This window comes from Bubalus kerabau, chromosome 5, assembly GCF_029407905.1.
Source record: "Bubalus kerabau isolate K-KA32 ecotype Philippines breed swamp buffalo chromosome 5, PCC_UOA_SB_1v2, whole genome shotgun sequence".
NCBI classification, from domain to species: domain Eukaryota; kingdom Metazoa; phylum Chordata; class Mammalia; order Artiodactyla; family Bovidae; genus Bubalus; species Bubalus kerabau.
In genome coordinates, this window is record NC_073628.1 from 80,983,743 (window position 1) to 81,011,663 (window position 27,921).

General features: G+C 47.2%; 1 protein-coding gene across 1 annotated transcript in view; it reads right to left on the minus strand.

Moving 5' to 3' along the window:
* Positions 1-26,401, minus strand: part of CAPN8 (calpain 8) — a 67,848-nt gene extending 41,447 nt beyond the window's left edge. The window contains exons 1-2 of the mRNA XM_055581961.1: positions 26,096-26,401; positions 17,239-17,308 (exon numbers count right to left, since the gene is read on the minus strand). Coding sequence (XP_055437936.1) covers positions 17,239-17,308; positions 26,096-26,332 — 307 coding nt within the window. The 5' untranslated portion in view covers positions 26,333-26,401. The remainder of the gene's footprint in view (positions 1-17,238; positions 17,309-26,095) is intronic.
* Between the last annotated feature and the right edge of the window lie 1,520 nt (positions 26,402-27,921).

Consider the following 27,921-nt stretch of genomic DNA (forward strand, 5'->3'; position numbering starts at 1 on the left):
GGACAAAATGTAGTTCCCCACTTCGCTAGGCAGGGCTCCTGAGGAAGATGAAAGCAGCTTTAGATCTCAGACATGCGCTAAGTGCCAAACCCAGAGACTCCAGAGAGGCTGCCTGAGATGAACTTTCATGAAGTCTCCCGCGATAAGCGACGTTTCTGCTCAGAAGCGATGACTCCAATGGCCTTTCTAGGGCCGAACATGACCCTCTGTGCCTCCTGGAATAGCCGCCGGGGGCTCTCAGGCTCTGTCTACGGCGTTCTCTTTCCTGGGTCAAAGGAAACGCATCCGGGAACTGGCCACACTCACACGGCAGACATGAGCCTCTACATCCGGCTTCTCTGCCCGGGTCCATGCAGCGTTAGCACTTCCCGATGTGGGTCTCGCGTAAAGTGCCTGCACCTTCTTGGAACCTGTGGGTGTACTCTGGGCTAAAGGACTGTGTACATGCCGTCCCCAATAAATCCTGCCAAGTCCTGAGGTAGATTAATCTGATGGTTTCTGTGAGTTCTTACAAAATGGAAATGAGAGGAAAAGGCATTCCAGACTCAGCCCTTCATCTTCCAAGAGTTTCCCTGAAATCGCATAAGTGCCCCCGTCCTTGTTAGTGTTCCCCACAGCAGGAGGGTGTCTTCCTGCATTTGAACCTTTCCGGCTCTGCACGGGGTGAAGCAGGCATCTAGTCCCCACTTTCCAGATTCGTAACACTGAGGCCCTGAGCAGCTCAAGGTCAGTCAGTGTCAGAGTCAGGTCTAGCCCAGCAAGATGATTAGCCTGCTGCATTCCCACACCCCGCGGAGCCCTCGGAAGCCAAAGCAAATGGAATTATCCCACCATATGAAATGTTATGCCCTAGATGTCTGGGCAAGAGGATCATTTGCAGGATTTCATGAAATTGATGAAAGTGACTTTGGAGACCTGTTCCTCAACCAAACCCAAAAAGAACCTGGCAGAGTGACAGCGGTGACAGCTAAGGAAGAGAAGACGGGGTTCCAGGCACAGTGGGCACTGCAAGGGAACAGTGAGAGCATCGAAGGATTGAAAATGGACCTTGGGGAAAGTGGGGAAGCCTTGAACGTTTCCATGATTCTGCATCAAAAGTCAAGGGAGAAGTGGAAGGTGTCACATCCCATGGCCTTGTCTTTTTTTTTTTTTAATTCAGAAAAAACACACCCCTCAAAAGTCAACAACTGGGACATCCAGGGTGGTCTGCAGGTAACACTCCAAGCTCTGAATGCAGGAGGCCTAGGTTTGATCCCTGGTCAAGGAACTAGATGCTGCATGCCTTAACTAAAGATTCTGTGTGCCACAATTAAGACCCAGTGCAGCCAAATAAATAAATAATATTTTTCTTTAAAAAAAATCAATAATTGAAGCAATCTAAATATCTATCAATAGATGAGTGGATATAAGAAGATGGGGCCGATACATACAATGGAATACTATGAGGCCATTAAAAAGACTGAATTTTTGCCATTTGGTGACTGCCAAGGTCTATTGAAAGGGAGAAGTGGAGAGATATTAAATTGGTATAAAATTTCAGTTGTCTAAGATTAATTCTAGAGATCTGCTACAGGACATACTATATCTGACATGGTGCCTATAGTTAACAATAGTCTATTGTGCACTTAACAGTTTAAGAAGGTAGATCTCATGTGAAATGTTCTTACCAGAAAAGTCAATAAAATGAAACAAAGGAACATGAGGAAACATTTGGAGGTGAGGGATATTACTTTGATTGTGGTGATGGTTTCACAGGTGTATGCTGTCTCGAAACTTTTTAAACTGTATACATTAAAAAAGAAAAAAAAACTATAGTCATGGAGATCTAACATGGCCTTTTGGAAGTACCTGGATTTGTGAGGCCCATGAAAGAAAAAGGATGAAAGGACCGTCCTTGTAGATCAAATAAAAACACAAACCGGAAAAAGAAGCCAACAGTTGATTCATTCTAGGATCTAGCACAAAGCTGCAGTTATTACATGAGTGCTGCAAAAATCTAAGAAAACACTTTTTCAGAATTTTTTTGTATCACTGTTCAAAGTGGCATACACCAAACCTTTTTAGACACTATTTACCGATGAAGGTGGGCCTCTTCTGATACAGCTCATCCTCATATAATGAGGGTTTCTCGTCTTGCTGCTCGTCTGTCGAAGGGTGTTTCCACTCTCCCCACTACTACAGCGCACCTAGTGGAACTTGCCCTTGGTGACAAGCTTCCACATGGGCCCACTGCCCAGGACCAGAGCCCGAATTCTTCCCCCAGCATCACGGCCCTGCACCATCTGGCAGCTCCCTGCTTTCCATCCCCAGCCTCTGTGCCCCTGCTCCGTCTGGGCTGTAGCCCCTCCACTTTCCTTCAAGTCCTCCCTGGCGTCCCGCTTTTCCTAGATAAAGGACCCTTGCTTATATTCCTTCTGTTGCCTGAAGCCCTCCTCACTGGGAGAGGAGACACAGTGCCAGTTTGCTCAAAGAAGACACTTAATATGGGTAAAATGAAGGAATGAGCTGTGAAAGTTCTTCCTGATTCTGACAGGTTTAAATGTCTGTTAAGACATACATCACTTCACTCTTGGGAGCATCCCACTGTCAACCACCCCTGGATCTGCCACCTAATCCGCACCTCCTGCTGTACCTGTAAATGAAGAACCTAGCACACCTTACTGGAGAAGGCCATGGCACGCCACTCCAGTGCTCTTGCCTGGGAAATCCCATGGACAGAGGAGCCTGATAGGATTGCAGTCCATGGGGTCGCGAAGAGTCGGACACAACTGAGCGACTTCATTTTCACTTTTCACTTTTCACTTTCATGCAGTGGAGAGGAAATGGCAACCCACTCCAGTGTTCTTGCCTGGAGAATCCCAGGGACGGGGGAGCCTGGTGGGCTGCCGTCTATGGGGTTGCACAGAGTCAGAAACGACTGAAGCGACTTAGCAGCAGCACACCTTACTGGAACATCTTCACTTTATGGTTGCGTTAGAGCAAGGTACCATTGTTCTAGAAGCAGGATCCCAGAGCACGTCAATCCCTAGTATTTTGAATGTCCAGAAGCAGGGGGTGGGATACTGGGGTAACCCTGGGAGGAATATCACCAATACATTTTCCAGGATTAGCCCCAAAAATCCTATCGGTATTTTTCTGAACAATGGTGGCATGACTCCTTATGGCAAGTATAATTTTTACATCCTCAAAATCACTCCTTTCAAGCTGCACTATATATAATAAAGCACACTAAATAATCCACTTCTGCGGCTCCCCGCATAGGTCAGCTCGCATCGCCACTCCTGGTTCCCATGACTACCCAGAAGGCAGCCTTCACATCTGACAGCAGAGCTGGGCACCCAAGGCAGCCAGAACCCATCACTACATTCGGCGCAGGGTAATTCTGGGCAAGGGGATGGGGGTGGGGGGTGGTCTTCAGCTTCCAGGAGCTCAGAGCATCCCAGAGAGTTAATGCAGCATCAAAAAAGAAGAAGAAAATGGGAAAGGTTGGCAGGTCATCTTTTGAGTCAGAGGCCATCTTGCTTTACCTTCAAAGTGATCAGTGGGGAAGAAAAAAGAAAACTCTTCATAGTTGAGGGAACTTATTTAAATTATTTCAGAATTTCTTTCTAGTTGTTCAGGGAGGCCCCCCCCCCACCTCGCCCCAGGCCAATTCTCATTTAAGTTCTCCTATTGTTGAAGGAATAAGGTTGATAACATGACACTGCTTGAGGTCATCCTATCCCCAAACCCCCTGTTTCAAATCATAACTTTAATGCTATTTAGAAGGGGAAATTTCTTATATAGATTATAAAAATGAAATTGATTCAAAGGAGGGGAAAAAAATCAGTAAGTAAATACATTTGGGGCTTATGTAAATACATCTCAGAGCTAGTTTCCAGGAACTGGCTTGCTTACTGAGTTTAATTATAATACCCTTTGGATTCAAACGCCAGAAGCCAGGTTCCAATGGAGAGAGAAATAAAAAGATAAGTGCTAAAGATTCATCACAAGCTCTGGCCTAGGCTGAAACACAATGAGGTAAAAAGTGATCCTTCACTGTTTGTGCTGAGGCAGAATAAGCATGCATGCATGCTAAGTCGCTTCAGTCGTGTCCGACTCTTTGCAACCCCATGGACTGTAGCCCGCCAGGCTCCTCTGTCCATGGAATTCTCCAGGCAAGAATATTGGAGTGGGTTGCCATGTCCTCCTCCAGGGGATTTTCCTGACTCAGGGATCGAACCTGCTTCTTTTACATCTCCTGCATTGGCAACTGGGTTCTTTACCACTAGTGCCACCTAGGAAGCCTGAAGCAGAGTCCATGGCTTATCAAACGCCTAATTCCAAAAACGATGGTAAATGGTGTGGCACCCGCAGATCGGTCCTGGGATCCTCAGGCTTTCAAATGTACATGTGGGTCCTCAAAGTGCGACAAACATGAAACACAGCCTAAAGGAGAGTCTTCACAAGATGAGGATGGCCTTCCACATATTAAAACATAGGGTGAAAGGAGATAGTCCCTGATAGTCCGTCCAGTCGTTAAGACACGGTGCTTTCACTGCAGGGGGCACGGATTCAATCCCCAGTTGGGGAACTAAGATCCCACACACCATGCAGCACAGCCAAGAAACAACAACAAAAAAGAGAGCAGGTAAGTGAGCTCAGATATAAAGGGCCTGGAGCCCAGTAGGGTGTTGTCAACAGAAAACAGGTATTTTTATGCTGGGGAAACATCCTGAGTACAATGACAAAGAGCAAAAAGATGGAAAAAGAGACAGAAAGGAATCAAAGCTCTTAGGAGGAGGGGCAGAGGTGACCCTGGCCAGGTCGCTGGGCAGGGGACCACAGAGAAAGCAATTTCCAGCAGCAGCCAGGGCAGGCGTGCCTGGGGCTGATCTACAAAAGAATAGGGTTTCTTCGAAGACAAGAGTAAGGACTGTGAGCAGCAGTTCAAGAGGCTCAGCAGGGTAAAAGTTGATTAGAATGCAGAAAATCCGAAGGGCCAATGGCATAACGCGAGCCCAGTAGGGCCATAGTGTAGAGAAAAGAGGATAAACCAGTCACAACTGGCTCACAGATCTGCTGGGCTTGGGCAGTGCTGGCCGGCATAGTGATGAGCGTGTCTGAATTGGGAGCTTTCACATAAACAACCGGATTTCTGGCTTCTCTTAAAAACTACCAAATCCAGCCAAAATTCCTGTAGTCATTCTACAAATATTCATTAAGCATCTACTCTGTGCCAAGCAATATTCTAGGCCCTAAGGATATAACAGTGGGCGGGGTGGAAATCCTCCATGTGATGGAGTTTCCATTTTAGTGGGGAAGACAAGCTAAATAAATCCATGTGCCTGGTGGTTATATATGCCATGAAGGAAAAGGAAGCCAGGTGGGATGAGTGAGAGTCACAAGGGGGCTGCATTTGAAGGTAGGGCAGTCTGGGTTAGCCTCCTGGTTCCTTGGGTACCATCCCGTTCAAGCTGGGGGATGGCTCCCTGTCGTGCAGGGTGTGGTCTCCAGCTTCCACAGTCACCACTGCTCTCTCTTGTTACCTACTCCTGGCCTAGAGGAGCAGGCAAAAGGGCAAGATGGCAAGAGGGAGGCGACAGAAACTGGCAGGGCCAGGAGAAAGTCCCTGAAAGAGACAGGCATCTGGGAAGGGCTTATAAAAGGCTCAAACCAGGGCAATGGAGACACTGCTTGTTCTCCGTCTTCAAATCAGTGCAGCCTCTTAGAACAAGAAAGGAAGCATCTGTCCTTCTGGTGAGCAGGTGGCATGGATTTGCTTCCGGGAGGACCAGCTCATGTGGGAGGAGAGAGCAGAGGAGGGGAAAGGAGGACCCATGTTTCTGTCCTGCGGGTGGTGGGAACCAAAGGTATAACCTGTGGACTGCAGCTCAGATGCACCTGCAGAAGCTTCTAGTAAACGCCCCCAGACTGAACCAAACTTCATGGAGGCCCAAACACAGCCGGTAGCCTCGTGCTTCCTGCTCCTGCACCAGGTGGCCTCCAGCTCAGCTGCTTCCTCTTGGTGAAGAGCCCCCGCACATAGCACACACAGGCTCCCTGCAGGCTTGGGGACCCGATGTAGCATCCTCAGTGCTCCGTCAATGACCCTGTCTGCCGCCGGCCCCCGGGCTTCTGGAGCGATGCCCTTTGACCGGCCTCATTTGAGGGGGCAGCGGTGTGCCCCCTAAGAAGCCAGAGAGGGTGGAAGGAACCCAAGACTCACAGCCGGTGCCTGATGGGGAAATTGTCCTTGGGCCCTGGGGTGGTGTCTGAAATGTGGGGACCTAACCCGGGGATGGGAGTTCCCTGAGGCACAGAGTCGGGCCTTAACAGTGGGGGTCCTATTGGGTCCGTGGATGACGCTACAATTATGGTCCTCTAAAAATATAGGACAGAAGTATTGGGTTGGCCAAAAAGTTTGTTTGGGGTTTTCCATAAGCTGCTACAGAAATATCTGAACAAACTTTCTGGCCGACCCAATGTGTCTGCCACCACCTCTCTGAGCAGGAGTCAGCCAGACTCTGAACTAGGTTTTCAGACCCAAACCTCAGGCTGCTCAGCCAAGGGGAGCTCGACAAGCACTTCCCCCACCGGCTGGTACCACTTGCCAGTTTAGTATCAGTTTAGTAACCTCCAGGGCAAGAGGGGGTCTCCCTAGGGACTCAGAGGCTGGCCTGCACTTTTTGCATCTCTCTTAAGAAGTGAGGGATAGTCAGGACATCTCTTAGTAAAACTGAAGGGCACTGACAAAATTCCCTTTGCTGCAAAAAGAAATCTATTCCTGGTAGAAGCAGCCTAATATCCTAATAATGCAGAGTTCTTAATCTTTCCTATGTCTGGACCCTTTGGCAGTTTAGTGAAATCAAGATCTGATCCCAGGATAATATTTCTAAATGGATAAAATAAAATATAGGACTACAGAAACTATATTGAAACTATTATCAAAATATGTTTTAAAATTATAGTAAGGTTTCTACTTCTTTATTAATAGTCTATATAAAAGATTTGGAGTGGGGTCTAATAAACAGCATAATTATGAAGTAAGATGAATATAAGTGGTATTTTGAGATATTTGCAACAATCATAATGTAATATGAATATAATCCATAATTTCTATTACTGTGCTTCACTGCTTGCATTCATACCAAAAGGAAATAACTTAGTGAGGGTTAGTGTAACTAAAGATTTAAGAGTCCAATTCTTTCATGCTCTTAAGATTCTGTTCTACATACAAATCCTCCTTAATACATTGGTTCAAATTCATACTAAAGTGTAAATGGCTGTCCTGGGCCCTTTTCTCAGAGTGGATGAGACAATGGTGTTAGCAGGACCAAACATGAGGACAGTAAGCACTAGGGATCAAATAGAGGGAAAGATATTTCACGAAGAAGGGGAATCACTGAAAGCAGGAGAAGACCATTAACAAAAGCAAACTTCCCCATGTCACTTAATGACTGGGCTACAAGTTACTGTCATCTGCAGAAGTCTAACCCTGTACTCTCCAGAACCAATGAGGGGCTCTGGTCCCTTTGAGTTCTCTGAGGCTTCCCTGGATTTCTCATTAAAAGTAGGTAGTGAATTGACTTACTTTGCCCCAGCCCTCAAAGGATGCTACAGATCAAAAGGTATCAAGAAAAATGCCTGTGAAGATCCTGACACCAGCCCCAACTGCTGAGGGCTGTGGGGGCCTGGCCTCTGTTGCAGGAGAGCAGGCCTCTCTTGGTGGGGGAGTGTGACTCACAGAGAAAAAGCAATGCAAGGGTTGCAACAGAGAAGGTGCCTGGATTTAGGTGTCCCTGTTCACTCTTTTTTGTCTATAGAGACAAGTGAAATCAGCCAGTCATTCCTTTTTTGAAACAAAAATATCAAATATAAAAACCCTACTTGAGAAATACAACAAAAATGAAAAAGACATCAATTTCATAAAGGTGAAGAGGAAAACCAAGTCACTAGAGAAAGGAAGAGATAAGCACACATGAACACACACACACAGAGAAGTCGGAGAGTGGAAAAAAGCAGGATAAAGAGAGAGACCCCAATATTCACCAAACCCTTCAACGGAAAGTTTAGCTCCCTCACTAATCCTGCTCTGCATGGAAAATAAACCACCACTAGATCAAAAGCCTGGATAAACATTGTTTCACATTTGTTATTCAGAAAGCATGCTAATTCCTATCTAAATTCTTCAAGTCTCTGTCTCTCCTTTGTTAAGGAAGAAAATCTCCTGCTCCTCATTCCTGAGAGCAGCAGGGCACAAAAGATGCCCAGAGACACGTAAAGTCCTGTTGCACTTTGACAACTGTAGGCATAAGTGATACCCTGTCTCAATGTTTCCCCACCTGAGGATGCAGGATGGGGAGGGTGGTGGGCCTGCATGGTTCTGCTGAGCCTGGGAGAGACAGGCTGCCTCAGAGCAGAGTCCTCTCCTGGGGGCCACAAGATCCAGCAAGCAGAAGGAGCTGGCTTCCTCCCCGTGTTCCTTTACTCACAGCCACCACAGGGCCTTAGGACAACGTCATTCCTGATGTCCCTGGGGCCTAAGTACTTTGGTGATCTGAGAATGCCAACAAGCTGGTTTGTGTGAACTTTGAAATCCTTGAAAAATAAAGACAACCCACAAACTGCAGAACAATTATACCAAAGAAATTCTTGCACTGTTAATAAAGTTCTAGAACCCACAACAAATTTCCCAACCTGGGGATCTAACAAAGGGACTGAGAACCCCCAGAAAATTTACCCAGACTTGCCTGTGAGTGTCCAGGAATCTCCAGCAGAGGCATGGGTCAGCGGTGGCCTGCTGCAGGGTCAGGGGCATTGAGTGCGGCAGTGTGTGCCTGGGACCTTTTGAAGGGGGTCACCATTATCTTCATTACCTCCAGGACAGTTTGGTCTCAGGTCAAACAACAGGGAGGGAACACAGCCCCGCCCGTCAACAGAAAACTGGATTAAAGATTTACTGAGCATGGCCCCACCCATGAGAACAAGACCCAGTTTCCCCCACAGTCAGTCTCTCCCATCAGGAAGCTTCCATAAGACTCTTATCCTTATCCTTATCAGAGGGTGGACAGAATGAAAACCACAATCACAGAAAACTAATCAAACTGATCACATGGACCACAGTCTTGTCTAATTCAATGAAACTATAAGCCAGGCCCTGTAGGGCCACCCAAGATGGACAGATCATGGTGGAAAGTTCTGACAAAACGTGGTCCACTGGAGAAGGGAATGGCAGACCACTTTCGTATTCTTGCCTTGAGAACCCCACAAACAGTATGAAAAGGCAAAAAAATATGACACTGGAAAGATAAACTCCCCAGGTCGGTAGGTGCCCAGTATGCTACTGGAGAAGAGTGGAGAAATAATTCCAGAAAGAATGAAGAGATGGAGCCAAAGCATAAACAACGCCCATTTGTGGATGTGACTGGTGATGTAAGTAAAGTCCGATACTGTAAAGAGCAATACTGCCTAGGAACCTAGAATGTTAGGTCCATGAATCAAGGTAAATTAGAAGTGGTCAAACAAGAGATGGCAAGAGTGAACATCAACATTTTAGGAATCAGTGAACTGGAATGGGTGAACTTAATTCAGATGACCATTATATCTACTACTGTGGGCAACAATCCCTTAGAAGAAATGGAGTAGCCCTCATAGTCAACAAAAGAGTCTGAAATGCAATGCTTGGGTGCAGTCTCAAAAATGATAGAATGATCTCTCTTCATTTCCAAGGCAAACCATTCAATATCACAGTAATCCAAGCCTATGCCCCAACCAGTAATGCTGAAGAAGCTGAAGTTAAATGGTTCTATGAAGACATACAAGACCTTCTAGAACTAATACCAACAAAGATGTCCTTTTCAACATAGGAGACTGAAATGCAAAAGTAGAAAGTCAAGAGATATCTGGAGTAACAGGCAAATTTGGCCCTGGAATACAAAATGAAGCAGGACAAAGGCTAACAGAGTTTTGCCAAGAGAACGCACTGGTCATAGCAAACACCCTCTTCCAACAACACAAGAGAAGACTCTATACATGGACATCACCAGATGGTCAAAACAGAAATCAGATTGATTATATTCTTTGCAGCTGAAGATAGAGAAGCTCTATACAGTCAGCAAAACCAAGACCAGGAGCTGACTGTGGCTCAGACCATGAACTCCTTATTGCCAAATTCAGACTTAAATTGAAGAAAGTAGGGAAATCCACTAGACCATTCAGGTATGACCTAAATCAAATCCCTTACACTTTATATAGTGGGAGTGACAAACAGATTCAAGGGATTAGATCTGATAGAGTGCCTGAAGAACTATGGACAGAGGTTTGTGACATTGTACAGGAGGCAGGGATCAAGACCTTCCCCAAGAAAAAGAAGTGCAAAAAGGCAAAATGGTTGTCTGAGGAGGCCTTACAAATAGCTGAGAAAAGAAGAGAAGTTAAAGGCAAAGGAGAAAAGGAAAGATATACCCATTTGAATGCAGAGTTCCAAAGAATAGCAAGGAGAGATAAGAAAGCCTTCCTCAGTGATCAATGCAAAGAAATAGAGGAAAACAATAGAATGGGAAAGACTAGAGATCTCTTCAAGAAAATTAGAGATACCAAGGCAACATTTCATCCAAAGATGGGCACAATAAAGGACAGAAATGGTATGGACCTAACAGATGCAGCAGATATTAAGAAGAAGTGTCAAGAATACACAGAAGAACTCTACAAAAAAGATATCCATGACCTAGATAACCACAGTGGTGTGATCACTCACCTAGAGTCAGGCATCCAGGAATGTGAAGTCAAGTGGACCTTAGGAAGCATCGCTACGAACAAAGCTAGTAAAATTGATGGAATTCCAGTTGAGCTATTTCAAATCTTAAAAGATGATGCTGTGAAAGTGCTGCACTCAATATGCCAGCAAATTTGGAAAACTTGGCAGTGGCCACAGGACTGGAAAAATTCAGTTTTCATTCCAATCCCAAAGAAGGGCAATGCCAAAGAATGCTCAAACTACTGCACAATTGCAGTCATCTCACACACTAGAAAGTAATGCTCAAAATTCTCCAAGTCAGGCTTCAATATTACGTGAACCATGGACTTCCAAATGTTCAAGCTGGATTTAGGAAAGGCAGAGGAACCAGAGATAAATTGCGAACATCCGTTGGATCACTGAAAAAGCAAGAGAATTCCAAAAAAACATCTACTTCTGCTTTATTGATTATGCCAAAGCCTTTGACTGTGTATATCACAACCAACTGTGGAAAATTCTTCAAGAGATGGGAATACCATACCACCTGACTTGCCTTCTGAGAAATCTGTATGCAGGTCAAGAAGCAACAGTTAGAACTGGACATGAAACAACAGATTGGTTCCAAATTGGGGAAGAAGTACGTCAAGGCTGTATATGGTCATCCTGCTTATTTAACTTATATTCAGAGTACATCATGTGAAATGCCAGGCTGGATGAAGCACAAGCTGGAATCAAGATTGCTGGGAGAAATATCAATAACCTCAGACACGCAGATGATACCACCCTTGGGGCAGAAAGTGAAGAGGAAGAGAAGAGCCTCTTGATGAAAGTGAAAGAGGAGAGTGAAAAAGTTGGCTTAAAACTCAACATTCAAAAAACTAAGATCATGGCATCTTGTCCCATCACTTCATGGCAAATAGATGGGGAAACAATGGAAACAGTTACAAACTTTATTTTCTTGGGCTTCAAAATCACTGTAGATGGTGACTGCAGCCATGAAATTAAAAGATGCTTGCTCCTTGGAAGAAAAGCTATGACCAACCTAGACAGCATATTAAAAATCAGAGACATTACTTTGCCAACAAAGTTCCATCTAGTCAAAGCTATGGTTTTTCCAGTAGTCATGTATGGATATGAGAGTTGGACCATTAGGAAGGCTGAGCACTTAAGAATTGATGCTTTTGAACTGTGGTGTTGGAGAAGACTCTTGCGAGTCCCTTGGACTGCAAGGAGATCCAACCAGTCCATCCTAAAGGAAATCAGCCCTGAATAGTCATTGGAAGGACTGATGCTGAAGCTGAAGCTCCAGTACTTTGGCCACCTGATGCGAAGAACCGACTCATTGGAAAAGACCCTGACACCAGGAAAGATTGAAGGCTGGAGGAGAAGGAGACGATAGAGGATGAGATGGTTGGATAGGATCACCAACTTGATGGACATGAGTTTGAGCAAGCTCTGGGAGTTGATGATAGACAGGGAACCCCTGCATGCTGCAGTCCATGGGGTCACAAAGAGTCGGACACGACTAAATGACTGAACTGAACTGAAAAATAAAGACATGTTGTCAACTTCAGGATGGGATTTTTTTATTCCAAATATATTCCAAATGCCTGATCCAGCCTGATTGCTAAGAGTGATATTGGCAATAAAGGAAGTAAAAACACAAGTAGCTTCTGATTTAGGCTACCCTGTTTCCATGATTTAATAATGATACAAGGCAAAAGCTTTAGAAAACAGGTCAGATGTAAGTAAACATTCATCTGCTACACCCCCAGGCACTGTGGATTATAGAGACGCAGAAGAGAGTCAGTGCCCTGGTGCATATAGGCAGGGCACCCAGGGTTATTACATCCACTTCCACCCCCACTTACTGCCCACTGCTGGGAGGACAAGGAGCCGTGTCAATTCCCTACCCATCACAACCACCAGGCAGGCTGGGTTTGATTATATCCCCACTGTACAGCTGTGCTTACTGAGGTGGTGCGGCCACAGGCAGACCGTGAAGACCCAGGTCTCCCTGCAGGGCTCTTTGCACTCCAGCTGTGAACTATGTGCTGCTGGTGGCAGATCCAGAGAAAGAGGAGAACGGTGGGGAGGAGCATTTCCCAGAGCACTGCAGGGGGGTGGATTCAGGGGCAGGGGTTGGGGGAGGGGACAGAAGAGGGCAGGGCCGATGAGTCAGAAGAGCAGGGGTGACCTGGGGTGGGGAGAGTGCAGAGTGGCCAGACCTGATGCCTGCCAGCCCACTGCCGCCTCCTTTCGGAGAAGTGTTTGGGGGGAAGGCCTGCAGTCACAAGAGCAAGCCCATGACCCAACCAACCATAGAGTCCCTCACCCCTCCGACTAAAAGACCCCAAGAAGTGGGCCAAGAACCCAACCACCAGACCAGAGGCTTTTTCTGAGATTAAACCAAAGCTGGTTCATGATCGTACCAAGTTGACATCTGGAATCCTAGTGGTCATCTCTTCCGCTGCTTGGAGCCTGCCTGGCACGGGAGAGGGTGGAGCTGGCACACAGAGACCAGCGGAGACATGACAGGCAGAGAGAGCTCCAGGAACACCTAGATCCCTGGACCCAGCCTTCCCCAGGCCAGCACTGCCCTTCCCTTCCCATGGTCCAGTGGGATGAGCCAAGAACTTTTTCCTTAAGTTGACTGAGTTGGACTTCTGAAGCCAGTGACCAAAGGAGTTCTGGGCGGTGCATGGTCATGACATATTAGATCAGGTGAATGAAGCCAGAAACATGAACTTCATGGTGGGACAGGATCTGTTTCTGTGGCCTCAGAGGGACACGCATGGGTCAACAAGAGAGAGACAGACAGTGCGGGGACAAACAGCAGAGGGACCAGAGAGGTGCCTGCAGTTCCCTGGGTGATGCACCAACCATGAGCCTTCGCCGGAAATGGGCACCATAGACGTGCCCTACAGGGAATCCCACACTTAACAACTTACTCGCTCATGACACGGTGAGGCCCCTAGATCCCCTCATACTGGAGGGACACCGCGTGTGTGGCCCTTGCTAGATCTGGTGAGTGTGGGCTCTGCCAGGAAGATGGAGCATGGAAAGGCTGAGGCTGAAGGGGACCCCTTCTTAGTGCACCAATGTGCACTAGGCCCGAGGAGGGCTTTTGTCTAGGGGCTGTTTCATCACCAGAACCCCACTTAATATGTGTGAAGGCAAACCACCGTGTTCTCTGGCAGAGACTGAGTCACCCAACAAAATGCATATGACACTGTGAGTAATTATCTGGAGCAGCTGAACCTTTAGCATTGCAGAGTTCCCAATCTTTCATCCTATAATGATGTCTCCAAAGAAAGTTAGCTCCTGGACTGCACATGAGCACAGACTCTGGTGGGAGCCAAGGACTCTCACAGGGTGAGGACTCACATGAAGCTCTCCCAAGAACTAGATTATATATGCTGCTGCTGCTAAGTCGCTTCAGTCGTGCCCGACTCTGTGCCACCCCATAGACGGCAGCCCACCAGGCTCCCCTGTCCCTGGGATTCTCCAGGCAAGAACACTGGAGTGGGTTGCCATTTCCTTCTCCAATGCATGAAAGTGAAAAGTGAAAGTGAAGTTGCTCAGTCGTGTCCGACTCCTAGTGACCCCATGGTCTGCAGCCTACCAGGCTCCTCCGTCCATGGGATTTTCCAGGCAAGAGTACTGGAGTGGGGTGCCATTTCTTTCCCCACATAGCATGAGGTGCAGCCAAAAAATAAATAAAAATTAAAAAAGAAAGAACAAAGCCCTTCATACACTGTCTTGGAAAGATCTCCAAGACATTTTATTAAGTGAAATAATGACAAATAATGGCAAGGTGCCAAACAGTATTTCCTGAATGCTATCTTCAAGGCAAAAAAGAGATACATATTAGACTACGTTTTAAGATTTGCTTGAATTTGCATAAAGAAATACTGGATGGAATTTAAAAAGGTTGCAGGGAAACAGTAGAATAGATGGAAATATATGGGAAGCCGAATTTTCACTCTGGACCTTTCAGTTGTCATTTTTGAACAGCGTGTACTGAAAATAAAAGTAAAACAGCAGTGACACAAAGCTGTGTAAAGGACATCATTTTCATTATATAGATAAGCTGTAAAAAAGTAACAATAATATTTAAAATCTGCATTAGACCCCACTGCGCTGTGTTGGACTCTGTCAAGCCTGCAAGGCACTGGGCAAGTATTAATTCCTGTCACTCCCTGACAGGTGCCACGTAACACCACCTCTTAATCTCTCCACGATCCACCCACTGTTAAAGCCGCCAGGCCCAAGTCTCATAGGCCACATGGATTGCTGCCATTCAGCCCCTGGCATTCACCTTGGGGCCAAGTTTCAGGCCCAGCGCCCAGGTACCCACGTCAATGCTTGTTGCAGCTCCATCTGGTCCACAGGCCCTCTGGCCGCATACCAAGCACCCTTCAGGAAATTGGACTCAACAAGCCTTTCCGCTCTGTTCATTAAAATCCACCGAGGCAGCGCCGGGCTAACCCAGGGCGGCCTCCACGGCGTCGCCCCAGCACTTTGATGTGAGTTGGATTCGGGGAGTCGGGTTCATTTCCTGCTCCTCCAGCCGCCGGCTTCATCAGCAGCACACGCTCACCATGGTAACGCTCTGGCCTCTTTTGGGAAACTCTCTTTCCTCCGAGCTTAAAACTATTCAAAGGAGGATCTCTCCAAGTCAATCAATTAAAAGACACTTACTAAATACCTTTTTCCAAAGTCAACCCATCTACAACAAGAAGTTGTTTAAAGCGTAAATGTGAAGTTGTGTTTCCCTGAGATGTGTGCTATATTAGGTCAAACATTTCACTTGAAGTGAAAAGGCACAGCACACTTACCAGAACAAGAAGAGGTCAGAACACAACCCCTCTGGGAGCCCTCACCTCGCTCAAAGGCTGAGGACACGGAGGCTGTGGCTTTCAGGGCCTGGGGCACATGAGGATGTGGTACCCGAATGGTTCTCACTGCTTTGTACTCACGCTCCATGAGCTCTGGCTAAGGGGATATTTGCTATACTCATTAAAGGAGAGAACATTGGAAGCATTTAAAATGAATGCCGGTGATCTTCAAAATCATAAAGGTTTTCAGCAGGCTGAAGAGAACAGGTTTGCGGTGCAAGGAGAAAAAAGAGGGGAAATCTCTGGAAAGATAAAGGGCGATGGGGACACGTGGATGCGGAGACTTTGTTTGTTTGGCTGACTTTCAAGCAAGCAGGATTTGTTTCCTCCTGTCTTCGTTTCCAGTTCTATATCCTGCGGCTGTCACCGGCTGGCCATTTGGAAAGCCAGCGAATTCAATTCAGAGCCGTGTTGTCCCTAAAATGTCAGTGTTGTCCAACTCAATGCAGAAACCGTGAGATCCCGGGATCAGGAGGGCTTATGAGATCAACAATGCTAATCTGCTATCAAACAGAACCTTGGTTTCCAACACTTAAGGCTAGAATTTAACAAAACAAAATACATTATTCCTCTAACTTAACTGTGCCTGATTTGGAGGGAATATGGAAGATTGGGAAGTGAAGGTTCTGAATCCCATGATTCCTGGCCTAGGAAGGAAAGCTTGGCTACAAAGCTAGGATTTTTGTTTTCTTACTCGTGATAAGAGCATCTATTGTGACGGCAGGTGGCGCTAGAGGTGAAGAATCTGCCTGCAATGCAGAAGACCTAAGGGATGTGGGTTCCATCCCTGGGTCGAGAAGATCCCCTGGAGGAGGAAATGGCGACCCACTCCAGTATTCTTACCTGGAGACTCTCACAGACAGAAGAGCCTGGCAGGCTATGGTCCAACGGGTCACAAAGAGTCTGACATGACTGAAGAAACACTTAATTGTATACATGTGGCCACTCTACAGGTCAAATCATGTCCATTTACAGGAAACTATTATCAAAACACAGCACAGGGACTCCCCAGCTGGTTCAGTGGCTAAGACTTCGTACTCCCAATGCAGGAGGCCCACGTCTGATACCTGGTCAGGAAACTAGATCCCCGTGCTGCAACTAAGAGTTTGCATGCCACAGCTAAAGTGCAGCATGCTACAACTAAAATCCGAAGCAGCCAAATAAATAAATATTAAAAAAAAGGACACAGCTAGCACAGTTATCTGCTGCTGCTGCTGCTGCTGCTGCTAAGTCACTTCAGTCATGTCCGACTCTGTGCAACCGAATAGACAGCAGCCCACCAGGCTCCCCTGTCCCTGGGATTCTCCAGGCAAGAGTACTGGAGTGGGTTGCCATTGCCCTTCTCCGAGCAGAGTTATCTACCATATGCCTATAATCCTAGCTTGTGACTCTAGCATTAAAAAGGGTTAAATGAGCATATGGAAAATCTCTTGGTTAAAAGGAACCAAAGGGAGTTCCAGTATTCCAGACCCAGAGTGGAGAGTGCAGTCTCAAAGACCCATACAGGTTGAGTGACAGACCTAATGTCGACGGTCAAGTTTAACAGCGTAATCTGATGTTACTCATCACACACACACCTGCCCTCTCCCAAGACAAATAGGACTCTCCCCAGTGACTCACCCAGGTCACCCTGACAGATGTCTGTGCGCGTGGCTCCACCAACGATAAACTGAGGGCTGGGGCACAATTCCTGGAAACAATCGGGGACAAAACACAAGTCACAAAGATGCTCAGTGATGGTGGCACCAAGGGTGAAGGAGCTTGATCGTCACAAAATTCATGGAAGAAACCCAAGGGATCATCTATTGCATGTACCGCATTTTATCACTGAGGATTCTGAAGCCCAGAGAAGGCAGGAGAGCTGCCCACAGTCACACAGCCAGGGGTGGCAAAGCAGGAGCTGGAGCCCACAGGTCCCCTCGTGAGCAGGCTTTTTATCACTATACATACAGTGTGGGTGTGGGTGTGTGGGTGTGAAGGCGGGGGAGGCAGGAGAAAGGCAAAGGCTGAGATAATGACAGGATGAAATATGATCTCACCGTTCGGACAACACCCCTACTTTTAGGGACAGGATGAGGCTAATGTTTAGCACTCTAAGAAAATGCTCTGCACCCTGCGGACACTCGTTGACTCAGTGATGAGGACCCTGTGTGCTGATGGAAACACTGGGGCTTCAGGAAGTGTCTGTCCAGAAAAGAGAACTCAACCTCACTCCCACATCTGACCTGCACTCTGCCGCCTCCCTGCTCATCTATCTCGGAGTGGCACTTGTCACAGGCAAGCTCATGGCCCTAGAGCTCTATTAGGGCACAAGAAGGCATCCTGTAGGCCTTCTTTCTTTCTGGTTTACCCAGCAAGGATGTACTCAATGCCTGTTCTATACATGGTACTAGTTGCACCATATCGGGCAGGGGAAAGATGGGAGCATGGTGACACAGAGGGAAAGAACACACATGGTTCTTGGCCTCAGAGTGCTTTCAGCCTATGTGGGAAACCGAGATAGACATCCATGGTAAAAATCAGAGGAAAGGGACTTCCCTGGTGGGCCAGTGGTTAGGACTCTGCTTCCACTGTAGGGGGCTCGGGTTGGATCTCTGGTTGGGGAACTAAGATCCTGCAAGCCATGCAACATGGTCAAAAAATAAAAATAATAAATAAAAAATTTTCTTTAAAAAAATCAGAGGAAAAGCCTAGTGCCTAATACTGCCATGTAGACCACAGAAAACAAAAGGAGAAAAGGGAGAAATGCCCATGAGGGATTATGCCTGAAAGACTTATTAGATGGGAGATGATACATGTGCGTGAGAAAAGCAGAATCTAGGACAAACTAGTGGTACTAGTCCCAGGTGGCGCTAGTGGTAAGAATCTGCCTGCAATGCAGGAGACATAAGAGACAAAGGTTCGATCCCTGGGGTGGAATATCCCCTGGAGGAGGGCATGGCAACCCACTGCAGTATTCTTGCCTGGAGAATCCCATGGACAGAGGAGCCAAGTAGCCTACAGTCCACCCTGTTGCAAAGAGTTGGACATGACTGAAATGACTTAGCAGATGTGAAGACTGGTTCCCAAAGGAGAGGTGGGTCTGCCTCACCACCAGGCGCACTCTTAGGGGGAAAGGGTGGAAGCCCGAGGGACAAAAAGGAAGCCAGCCCGGTTTTGCTGCATCAGGGACTGTCTGACCACAAAGAATGGGAAATATTTCCATCTTACTCCATGAGTGACTGTGTGCTGAGTCGCTTCAGTCCTGTCCGACTATTTGTGACCCCACGGACTGTAGCCCGCCAGGCTCCTCTGTCCATGGGATTCTCCAGGCAAGCATACTGGAATGGGTTGCCATGCCCTCCTGCAGGGGATCTTCCAACCCAGGGATTGAACCCGAGTCTCATGTCTCCTGCATTGGCAAGCAGGTTCTTTACCACTAGCACCACCTGGGAAGCCCATCTTACTCCATAGAGATAAAGAAATGGTGGCTCAAAAAGGAAAGGGGAAGCAAGAGAATGATGGGTTGAAGGCAGATAGAGAGAGTAGGTGTGCAGTGAGCTGGGATTCTGGGGTTCTGGGACCATGAGGGGTGGAGGCTTCTGAGTGGCAGCCCTAACACCCTTGAATAAAGCTCCTGCCTAAATGGGCAGAGATAGAGCCTTTGGCCTGACTTTTTTTTTCCTTCCAAATATTAAAAAAAAAAAAAAATCATTAACTTGTTTTTTATTTATAAAGTGTGTGCCCATGGGTTAAAAAAAAAAAATGTAACAGCAAATAATGCTATAAAAACAAAAAAACTCCTTTCACTTTAGATTCCTTGCTGTTAACATTTCTTGTATACCCTTCCAGAAACTCTTTTGATGTAAAAGCATATTTACATATATATGGCTTCCCTGGTGGCTCAGATGGTAAAGACTCTACCTGCAATGCAGGAGACCCAGATTCAATCCCTGGATTGGGAAGATCCTCTGGAGAAGAGAATGGCTACCCACTCCAGTATTCTTGCCTGGAGAATTCCATGGACAGGGGAGCCTGGTGGGCTACAGTCCACGGCATCACAAAGAGTTGGACACGACTGAGTGACTAACACCTTATACATATACATTTTCTATCTTGTATATCTTTGCTCAGCACATATAGAGCTTTATCATTTCATTATAAGTACCATGAGTTATTTAGCCAGCCTTCCAAAGATGGAGCGTAGTTCTGCTTGTTTGTTTCAACCTCTAGTGGCAACTTTTTGTTTTTTTTTTAATTTGTCTGCACCAGGTCTTAGTTGCAGCATGTAGAATCTAGTTCCCTGCTGCTGCTAAGTCACTTCAGTCGTGTCCGACTCTGTGCGACCCCAGAGATGGCAGCCCACCAGGCTCCCCCGTCCCTGGGATTCTCCAGGCAAGAACACTGGAGTGGGTTGCCATTTCCTTCTCCAGTGCATGAAAGTGAAAAGTGAAAGTCAAGTCATTCAGTCGTGTCCGACTCTTCATAACCCCATGGACTGCAGCCCACCAGGCTCCTCCATCCATGGGATCCTCCAGGCAAGAGTACTGGAGTGGGGTGCCATTGCTAGTTCCCTGACCAGGGGTTAAACCTGGGGCCAGTGCATTGGGAGCACGGAGTCTTAACCACTGGATCACCAACTGTCCCTCTAGCGGCAATTTACAGACAGAAGTGGCATGAGCCAAACGAGGGGTTCTAAAAGTGGGCAGCAGCCAACTCTAATCCAAGTAATCAGGAAGATCCCAGAGTCCACACGTCCTCTCTTTGTGGGCAGAAGGTAGAGAGATTTGAAATTTTAATTAATAAAAATGGAGAGACAAAAATGTTGAATGTAATTTGGTTTTTTTTTTTTAAAAAAAAAAAGGGGTGGGGGGAGCTGAGAGCACGCTGAACAGAGGTTGGGCAGAATCTCTGCTTAAAAACCTTCTTTAAAGAGTCTCCAGCGCCTCATCTCCTGTCCATCCGTCAGTCTCCTGAAGCCGGGCTCCGGTCTCCCAGGGCTCCATGAAACTCCTCTCACCTGAGTCACCAGCACTGACAGGTTGAGCTTCGCTCTCCTCCATCTCACTGCTCTTTACACTTGATAGTCTTGCCTGTTGCCACCTTCTGAAACCCTCCTCTCTTGGAATCTGTATCCTTACTCGCTCTTGACTTTCTTACCTCTCTACTCCTTGTCAAGTCTCCTTCAAGAGTTCCTCTGCTCTGTTCATCCTCAGGACCAGGGAGCCCCTGAGCTGGGTCCTCAGTCTTGGGCATGACCCCGTCTCATAGAGCAATAACATGCCTGAAGCCTTCTCCCTGAATGACGACATCCAGACCTGTGGCTTCAGTTACTAACTATAGAATATGCTGATGCTCCCAAATCACTCCTCCGAGCTGTACATTCAATTACCCATGTCATACTGTCTATATGGTAGAAGCACACTAGACTCATACCTAATATGTCTACCAAGCTCAGCTAAAATGGTGTAAGTTTGGCTTGGAAAACAAAGTGGTCTGCAAAGGCTGGAGACAACAGAAAGTGTTATAACCAGAGTGGTGCTAAGGGGTTCCTGTGTGTGCCCGCTAAGTCACTTTCAGTTCAGTTCAGTCGCTCAGTCGTGTCCAACTCTTTGCGACCCATGTCTAACTCTTTGCACCTCTATGGATCATAGCCTGCCAGGTTCCTCTGACCATGGGATTCTCCAGGCAAGAATACTGGAGTGGGTTGCCATGCCCTCCTGCAGGGAATTTTCCCAACCCAGGGATCGAATACACGTTTTCTTATGGTTCCTGCATTGGCAGGTGGGTTCTTTACCACTAGAGCCAGCTGGGAAGCCCAAGAGGGTTCCGAGGTGATGGACTGCTCATTTGATTACATGTTATTCACTAGCATAATTCAAAATATACACCACCACCCCCCAAGAGAAAACTACCAGGAAATTCCTGACTTATATGTTGTATGAATCTCTCAGGGGCCACAGAATGTCCTCAGCCTTGCAAGATCGCATCTCAGCATTATGCCTGAAGAATATTCCCAAAGTCTTCTCTCCATTACTAACTTTCTATCAGAACTCAGATCAGATCAGAGATACAAAGTAACTTGGCAGTCAAAGACCTTTAAAAGAGGCTGCTGCTGCTGCTGCTAAGTCACTTCAGTCGTGTCCGACTCTGTGCGACCCCATAGACAGCAGCCCACCAGGCTCCCCCGTCCCTTGGATTCTCCAGGCAAGAATACTGGAGTGGGTTGCCATTTCCTTCTCCAATACATGAAAGTGAAAAGTGAAAGTGAAGTCGCTCAGTCGTGTCGGACTCTTAGCGACCCCACGGACTGCAGCCCACCAGGCTCCTCCGTCTATGGGATTTTCCAGACAAGAGTACTGGAGTGGGCAAGCCCCTGCAAAGAGGCAGGCTCCCAACTCCCTACACTTGGGACACTATATTTTCTTCCTTAAGAACAAACATGTCTTTTTAGCAATAATGTTTACAATTTCTTTGATAATCAAAACACACCACAACCTCAATTACTCAAGCATCCGATCAGCCTCTGATGAACAGTCACAAGAGAATCACCGATATTAGTAAGAAATTCAAGGTAGGAAGTGATTTAAATCACACTCTCAATGACTTGATGACTTGGAAATGCTGCTCCCCAGGATATTAGCCCATGTCTGATAATCTATGTTTGGCAATTCAGGAGCCCTGGCTGTGCACTTCCGGGAAACCCAATGATGCTGTCATATTCAACAGCAGCAGCATTGATTATGCCCATGGGACTCAGCCCAGCACTCCTGTCCCTCTAGGGTCTGGCCCCACTTGACGTTTCCAGGCTTGCTCTCTGCTTCCCACGGTGCTCTCTCTCCTCTGACTGCAGGCCACTGCCCTCCTCTGAACGAGCTCTGAATGCACATCCACGGCCCTGTGCCTCTGCCCACACCGTGCCTTCTCAGTCTTGATCATGACCCTCTTCTTTCACCAACATCCCCTCCCACCTTCAGATGTCTGCAGTAATTAACCTGCCCCAATCCCACAGTCACTTTAACTGCTTCTGCCCCTGAACTCCTGTACACTGTGTCCATATTTATATTTCACTCTCTGGACATTTTGTCTTACAATAATAGCTAGGGACAGCTCATAGAATCAAGCATCTATTATATGCCAGGCACTGGGCTAAATTCATCCTCTCATTCAAACTTTGCAATAACCCAATGAGGTAAGTCATATTCTTCTTTTTTTTTTTTTTTTTTTTTGGCCAAATTGCATGGCATGTGGAATGTGGAATCTTAGCTCCCTGACTAAGGATTGAACCCACATCCCTCACAGTGGAAGCACAGAGTCTTAACCACTGGACTGCCAGAGAAGTCCCATGTTATTCCTATTTTATAGACAAGGAAACTGAGTCCTGGGGAGGTCAGTAACTTAGCCACACAGCTAATAAATGGCAGAGAGGGAACCAGAATCCTGACCCACCTGTCGCCCAAAACCAAGCTTTTGGCCATTCTGCTGTTGGTCCACTATCTGACTGTCTCCCCAGCTAGCAAAACATCACAAAGGCGCCACACTAGCATATGTACGTGACCAGCACTCAATAAATCAAGGCTGAGTTGAAAATTCCCAAATTCATTCACCTAAGTGGCAGGCAGAGTGGAAACCCCACACTGAGGCCTCGCCCCCTCATCCTTATCCGAACCTCCCAAAGGTCAACCCAGCAAGTTTCTCTTAACTGGAGTTGGCTGTTTCATGAGTCCTTACCATGCAGCTGACATTGTCTCACTTCTCTCTCTCTCTGTATTTCTCCTTAGGATCAATAAACTTCTTAATTACAGAAAGGGAAAAAAAAAAGGACAGAGAAGAAAACCATCAATTGGGCCGAACTGGGGCCTGCACACACTGAGCATCCCTCAAACCACAGAGGCCGGGCTGGGCATCAACCCAGGGCCATGGGGAAGCTGAGAGATGAGAAGCCACTTCTAGAATCCCAGGGACGGTGGAGCCTGGTGGGCTGCCATCTATGGGGTCGCACAGAGTCGAACACGACTGACGCGACTTAGCAGCAGCAGCAGCAGCAAGAAAAAGAAAAGAAGGAAGGATGGAAAGATGGAAGAAAGAGGGAGTGGGAAGGGAAAGAAGAGAGGGGAGGGAGGGAAGAAGGCAAATGAACTCATTGATGCACCTCATTTTTGGACACCCCGACCTTCTTGAGGGCCCCTGAGAGACCTCAAGGAAGAAGAAATGAAGCATTTGGGAACAGGCTGATTTTCCCAGATCCTGAGGCACATCTCTAATAACAGAATCAGGGTCATTACCAACTCAGGAGCCTATTCAAAAACCTATAAGATCGTAGAGGATAAAGCTGGGTCCTATAGCATGCCAAGTGATGTGTGAGCACAACCTAGCCGAAAGCAGCCATGTGAGAATCCTTACTGATGACTGGAAATGGAGAGGGTAAATTTTGACAGGCTTTTATTCACTCATCTGAAAACTCTCAATAATGGGAGTACTTAGGTTTCACATTAATCAGGTTCTACTTACTACCTCATCGTCTGGATTTTATAGCATTTTGCTGACAGGCACAAATCAGCACTCCATTCTGAAATTACCAAATTTATGTGGATAGTGAGGCCAGGTGAAGACACAGTCTAGGGCAGAACGTAGTTGAGGAGGTGAGGGCTCTAAGAATTTCAAATGAAGGAGGGACTTCCCTGGTGGTCCAGCGGCCCAGACTCTGTGCTCCCAATGCAGAGGCCCAGGTTCCATCCCTGCTCAGGGAAGTAGATCCCATATGCCACAACTAAGCGTTTACATGCCACAACTAAAGACCCTGCATGCCACAACTAAGTCCTGGCACACACAAATATATATATATATATATATATATATATTTATTTATATACACACACATATATATATGTATTCACACACACATATATATATACACAAATATATATATACACACAAATATATATACACACAAATATATATATTGCTAAGTCGCTTCAGTCGTGTCCGACTCTATACGACCCCATAAACAGCAGCCCACCAGGCTCCCCCGTCCCTGGGATTCTCCAGGCAAGAACACTGGAGTGGGTTGCCATTTCCTTCTCCAGTGCATGAAAATGAAATGTCAAAGTGAAGTCACTCAGTCGTGTCCAACTCTTAGCGACCCCATGGACTGCAACCTACCAGGCTCCTCCGTCCATGGGATTTTCCAGGCAAGAGTACTGGAGTGGGGTGCCATCGCCTTCTCCAAAATATATATATACATACACACAAATATATATATATGTGTGTAAATATATATATACACATAGGCTTCCCTGGTGGCTCAGATGATAAAGAATCTGCCTGCAGTGCAGGAGACCTGGGTTCAATCCCTGGGTTGGGAAGATCCCCTGGAGGAGAGCATGGCAACCCACTCCAGTAGTCTTGCCTGAAGAATCCCCAGGGACAGAGGAGTTTGGCAGGCTATAGTCCATGGGGTCGCAAAGAGTAGGACACGAATGAGCAACTAAGCACAGTATATATATATATATATATATATATATATATAATTTCAAACAAAGGAGAAACACTAGGCAAAGGCTAACGATACCTGACTTTGGTCACCAAATGAAGCTTTCTCCCCTTCCACCTTATCCATCTCGCATCCCCCAGGCTCCCTGGGGTCCTTCATTCCACTCAAATGCATCCTCTTCCCTTTCCATCATTCAGTCTTAACACCCCAGGGTCCCGCACCCATGGTTAATGTCTCTGTTATCATTTCCTTCATTCTGCCCGGGATGTCAGTCCTTTATTCAGTTGTCTGCCTCCCCACAACCTCCATCAGAGCTGAGACCACAGTTGATCCCAGTTTCTCCCCAACCACCTTCCCAAACAGGGCAGAGCCAATGCCTGGCCCAAAACAGGCCTAAAAAAAAGAAAAAAAAAAAAAAACCATCTGTTGAAATGAAACATGGCTGTCAACTCCTGACATTAGACTATAAACCCAACCTGGATTTTGCCAACATCTCAAAGTACCCAGATAGGCTCCAGAGAGGGGTGGGAAATGGCCATGGAAGGGCTGGAGGGAGGCCAGGCCAAGGAGTTATGCTCAGAGGCAGTGCTCAGTCGTGTCCAACTCTTTGCAACCCCATGGACTGTAGCCCGCCAGGCTCCTCTGCCCATGGGATTTTCCAGGCAAGAATACTGGAGTGGGGTGCCACTTCCTTCTCCAGGGGAAGTAACTGTTTTGTAAAACTGATAGGATAAAAACAGAAAGGGAAGAGATAGCTGGAGGTAAGGGATGATTCTGATCCCAGGATTCCACTCTAACTTGTCTGGTTCCAAAACCCAGGCATACTCTTCCCTCTATACTTTATTGTCTCTGAAAAAAAAATTTTAAGCGGGGGTGCGGAGGGGGCAGTTGTCTGAAATATGGGATCCAGGAACACAGGGTCAAGAATCATAATTTCTCCCTCAACTACTGCCCAGAAGCAAGGGACCTCCATCCTGACTCTCAGCAGCAAGCCCACCTCCTTACCGTGGGCCGCTTCCAGACAACGCCTTGAGTTCGAGGGGAGCACGGTCCGAGATCCTTGTAGCCCAAAGCTGACGGGCACGCTGGGAACTCTGGGTCCTTAAATAGGAGCCCCGAGTCCAAGCACTGCCGCCTCAAGGTCTCAAAGTCCTGGCCCAAGTACCTCACTGCCTTCTGGCTGGAGCCAAGGCCTTCGGCGGCTGTGCGCTGCCTGGCTACTCGGGCCGCCACGGCTGCCATGGCTGAGGGCTCCGTGGGGTAGACAGAGGGCAGGGCTGCTCCGTGCTCTCAGAGACCTGCCCCGCTGGGAGGGAAGCTATAAGGCATCGTGAAGCAGGGGAGGGGCGGGTGGAGCAGGTAAACATTTCACCTGAGGCCCCGCCCCACTGCCCCCCGCCCCCCAGAGAAAAGTGAGTCAGGGCCAGGAGCAAATATGCACCCAGGGCGCAGGTGAACCTGCCCTGCCCTCCCCTTCTGCCTTTCAGCAGACAGTCTGAAGGCTGGGAACCTTCCAGGGCCCCTCCCACGCCATAAGCCTAAGACATTCTTGAGGATCACAGTCACCCAGCCCCATCTCTTTGCAAGACCTGCTCACCCATCATTGGCACCATCAGCTGAGATGAGAAGGCCTATTGGATAGCTTAAGGCCAGTATTTACCAAAGAATTGGTTCTCAGCAGAAGGCACTGGCACCCCACTCCAGTACTCTTGCCCGAAAATCCCATGGACGGAGGAGCCTGGTAGGCTGCAGTCCATGGGGTCGCTGAGGGTCGGACATGACTGAGCGACTTCACTTTCACTTTTCACTTTCATGCATTGGAGAAGGAAATGGCAACCCACTCCAGTGTTCTTGCCTGGAGAATCCCAGGGACAGGGGAGCATGGTGGGCTGCCGTCTATGGGGTCGCACAGAGTCTGACACAACTGAAGTGACTTAGCAGCAGCAGCAGCAGAAGGGAAAGGGGTTGGAGTGGTCACCCTTCTTTCCAGAAAAGTTTGTCTACATATTTTCTAGAAAGATAGAAATATCAGAGAAGAGTGAGTCATGGAAAGCATCAGTAACCCCAAACAAAGGGGCCCCACCTATGAGTGAAGGGTTTGGCCTTTTCCTGGACATCTATCCCAACTCCACCAGTCATTAGCCCTGTCACCTGGGGCAAGTCATTTAACCTCTCATCCCCTCAATTTTCTCCCCTGTAAAATGGAAGGTAATGGTAGGACCTACCTTATATAGGGTTGTTTGGAAGGGTGATGAGATAGGACATAGAATTTGCTTAGAAGAGTACATAAGAAGCACTTAGTAAATAATCCATCATCATTATTCCTGGGAACCAGCACCAGAAAGAGAAGGCCTGAGGATCAAGAGCTCTGTGGATAGCCTCTAAAAGCCATCCTTGACGCAAAAAAGCAAGGAGCTGGGTTTCCCATACAGAGCCTTAAGAAAGGTGCAGAGCCTGCTGACATTGCTTTCTGCGCAGTGAAGGCCGTCAGTCTTCTAACCTATGTAACTGTGCTGTGCTTAGTCGCTCAGTCGTGTCCGACTCTTGCGACCCCATGGACTGTGGCCTGCCAGGCTCCTCTGTCCATGGAGTTCTCCAGGCAAGGAAGAATACTGGAGTGTGTTGCCATTTCCTTCCCCAGTGTAACTATAGAAACCAAACTTGTGTTGTTTTAAAGCCACTGAGTTTGTCATAATTGGTTATGGCAGAAATAGAAAATTAATACAGGAAAGAAAACGTAAGATGAAGAGTGGTTACATACAGGGGAGGAAGGAAATAGGGAGGGGCGGTCCCGAATAGAAACTAGACTTATTTTATAGGTTTGACTTGGA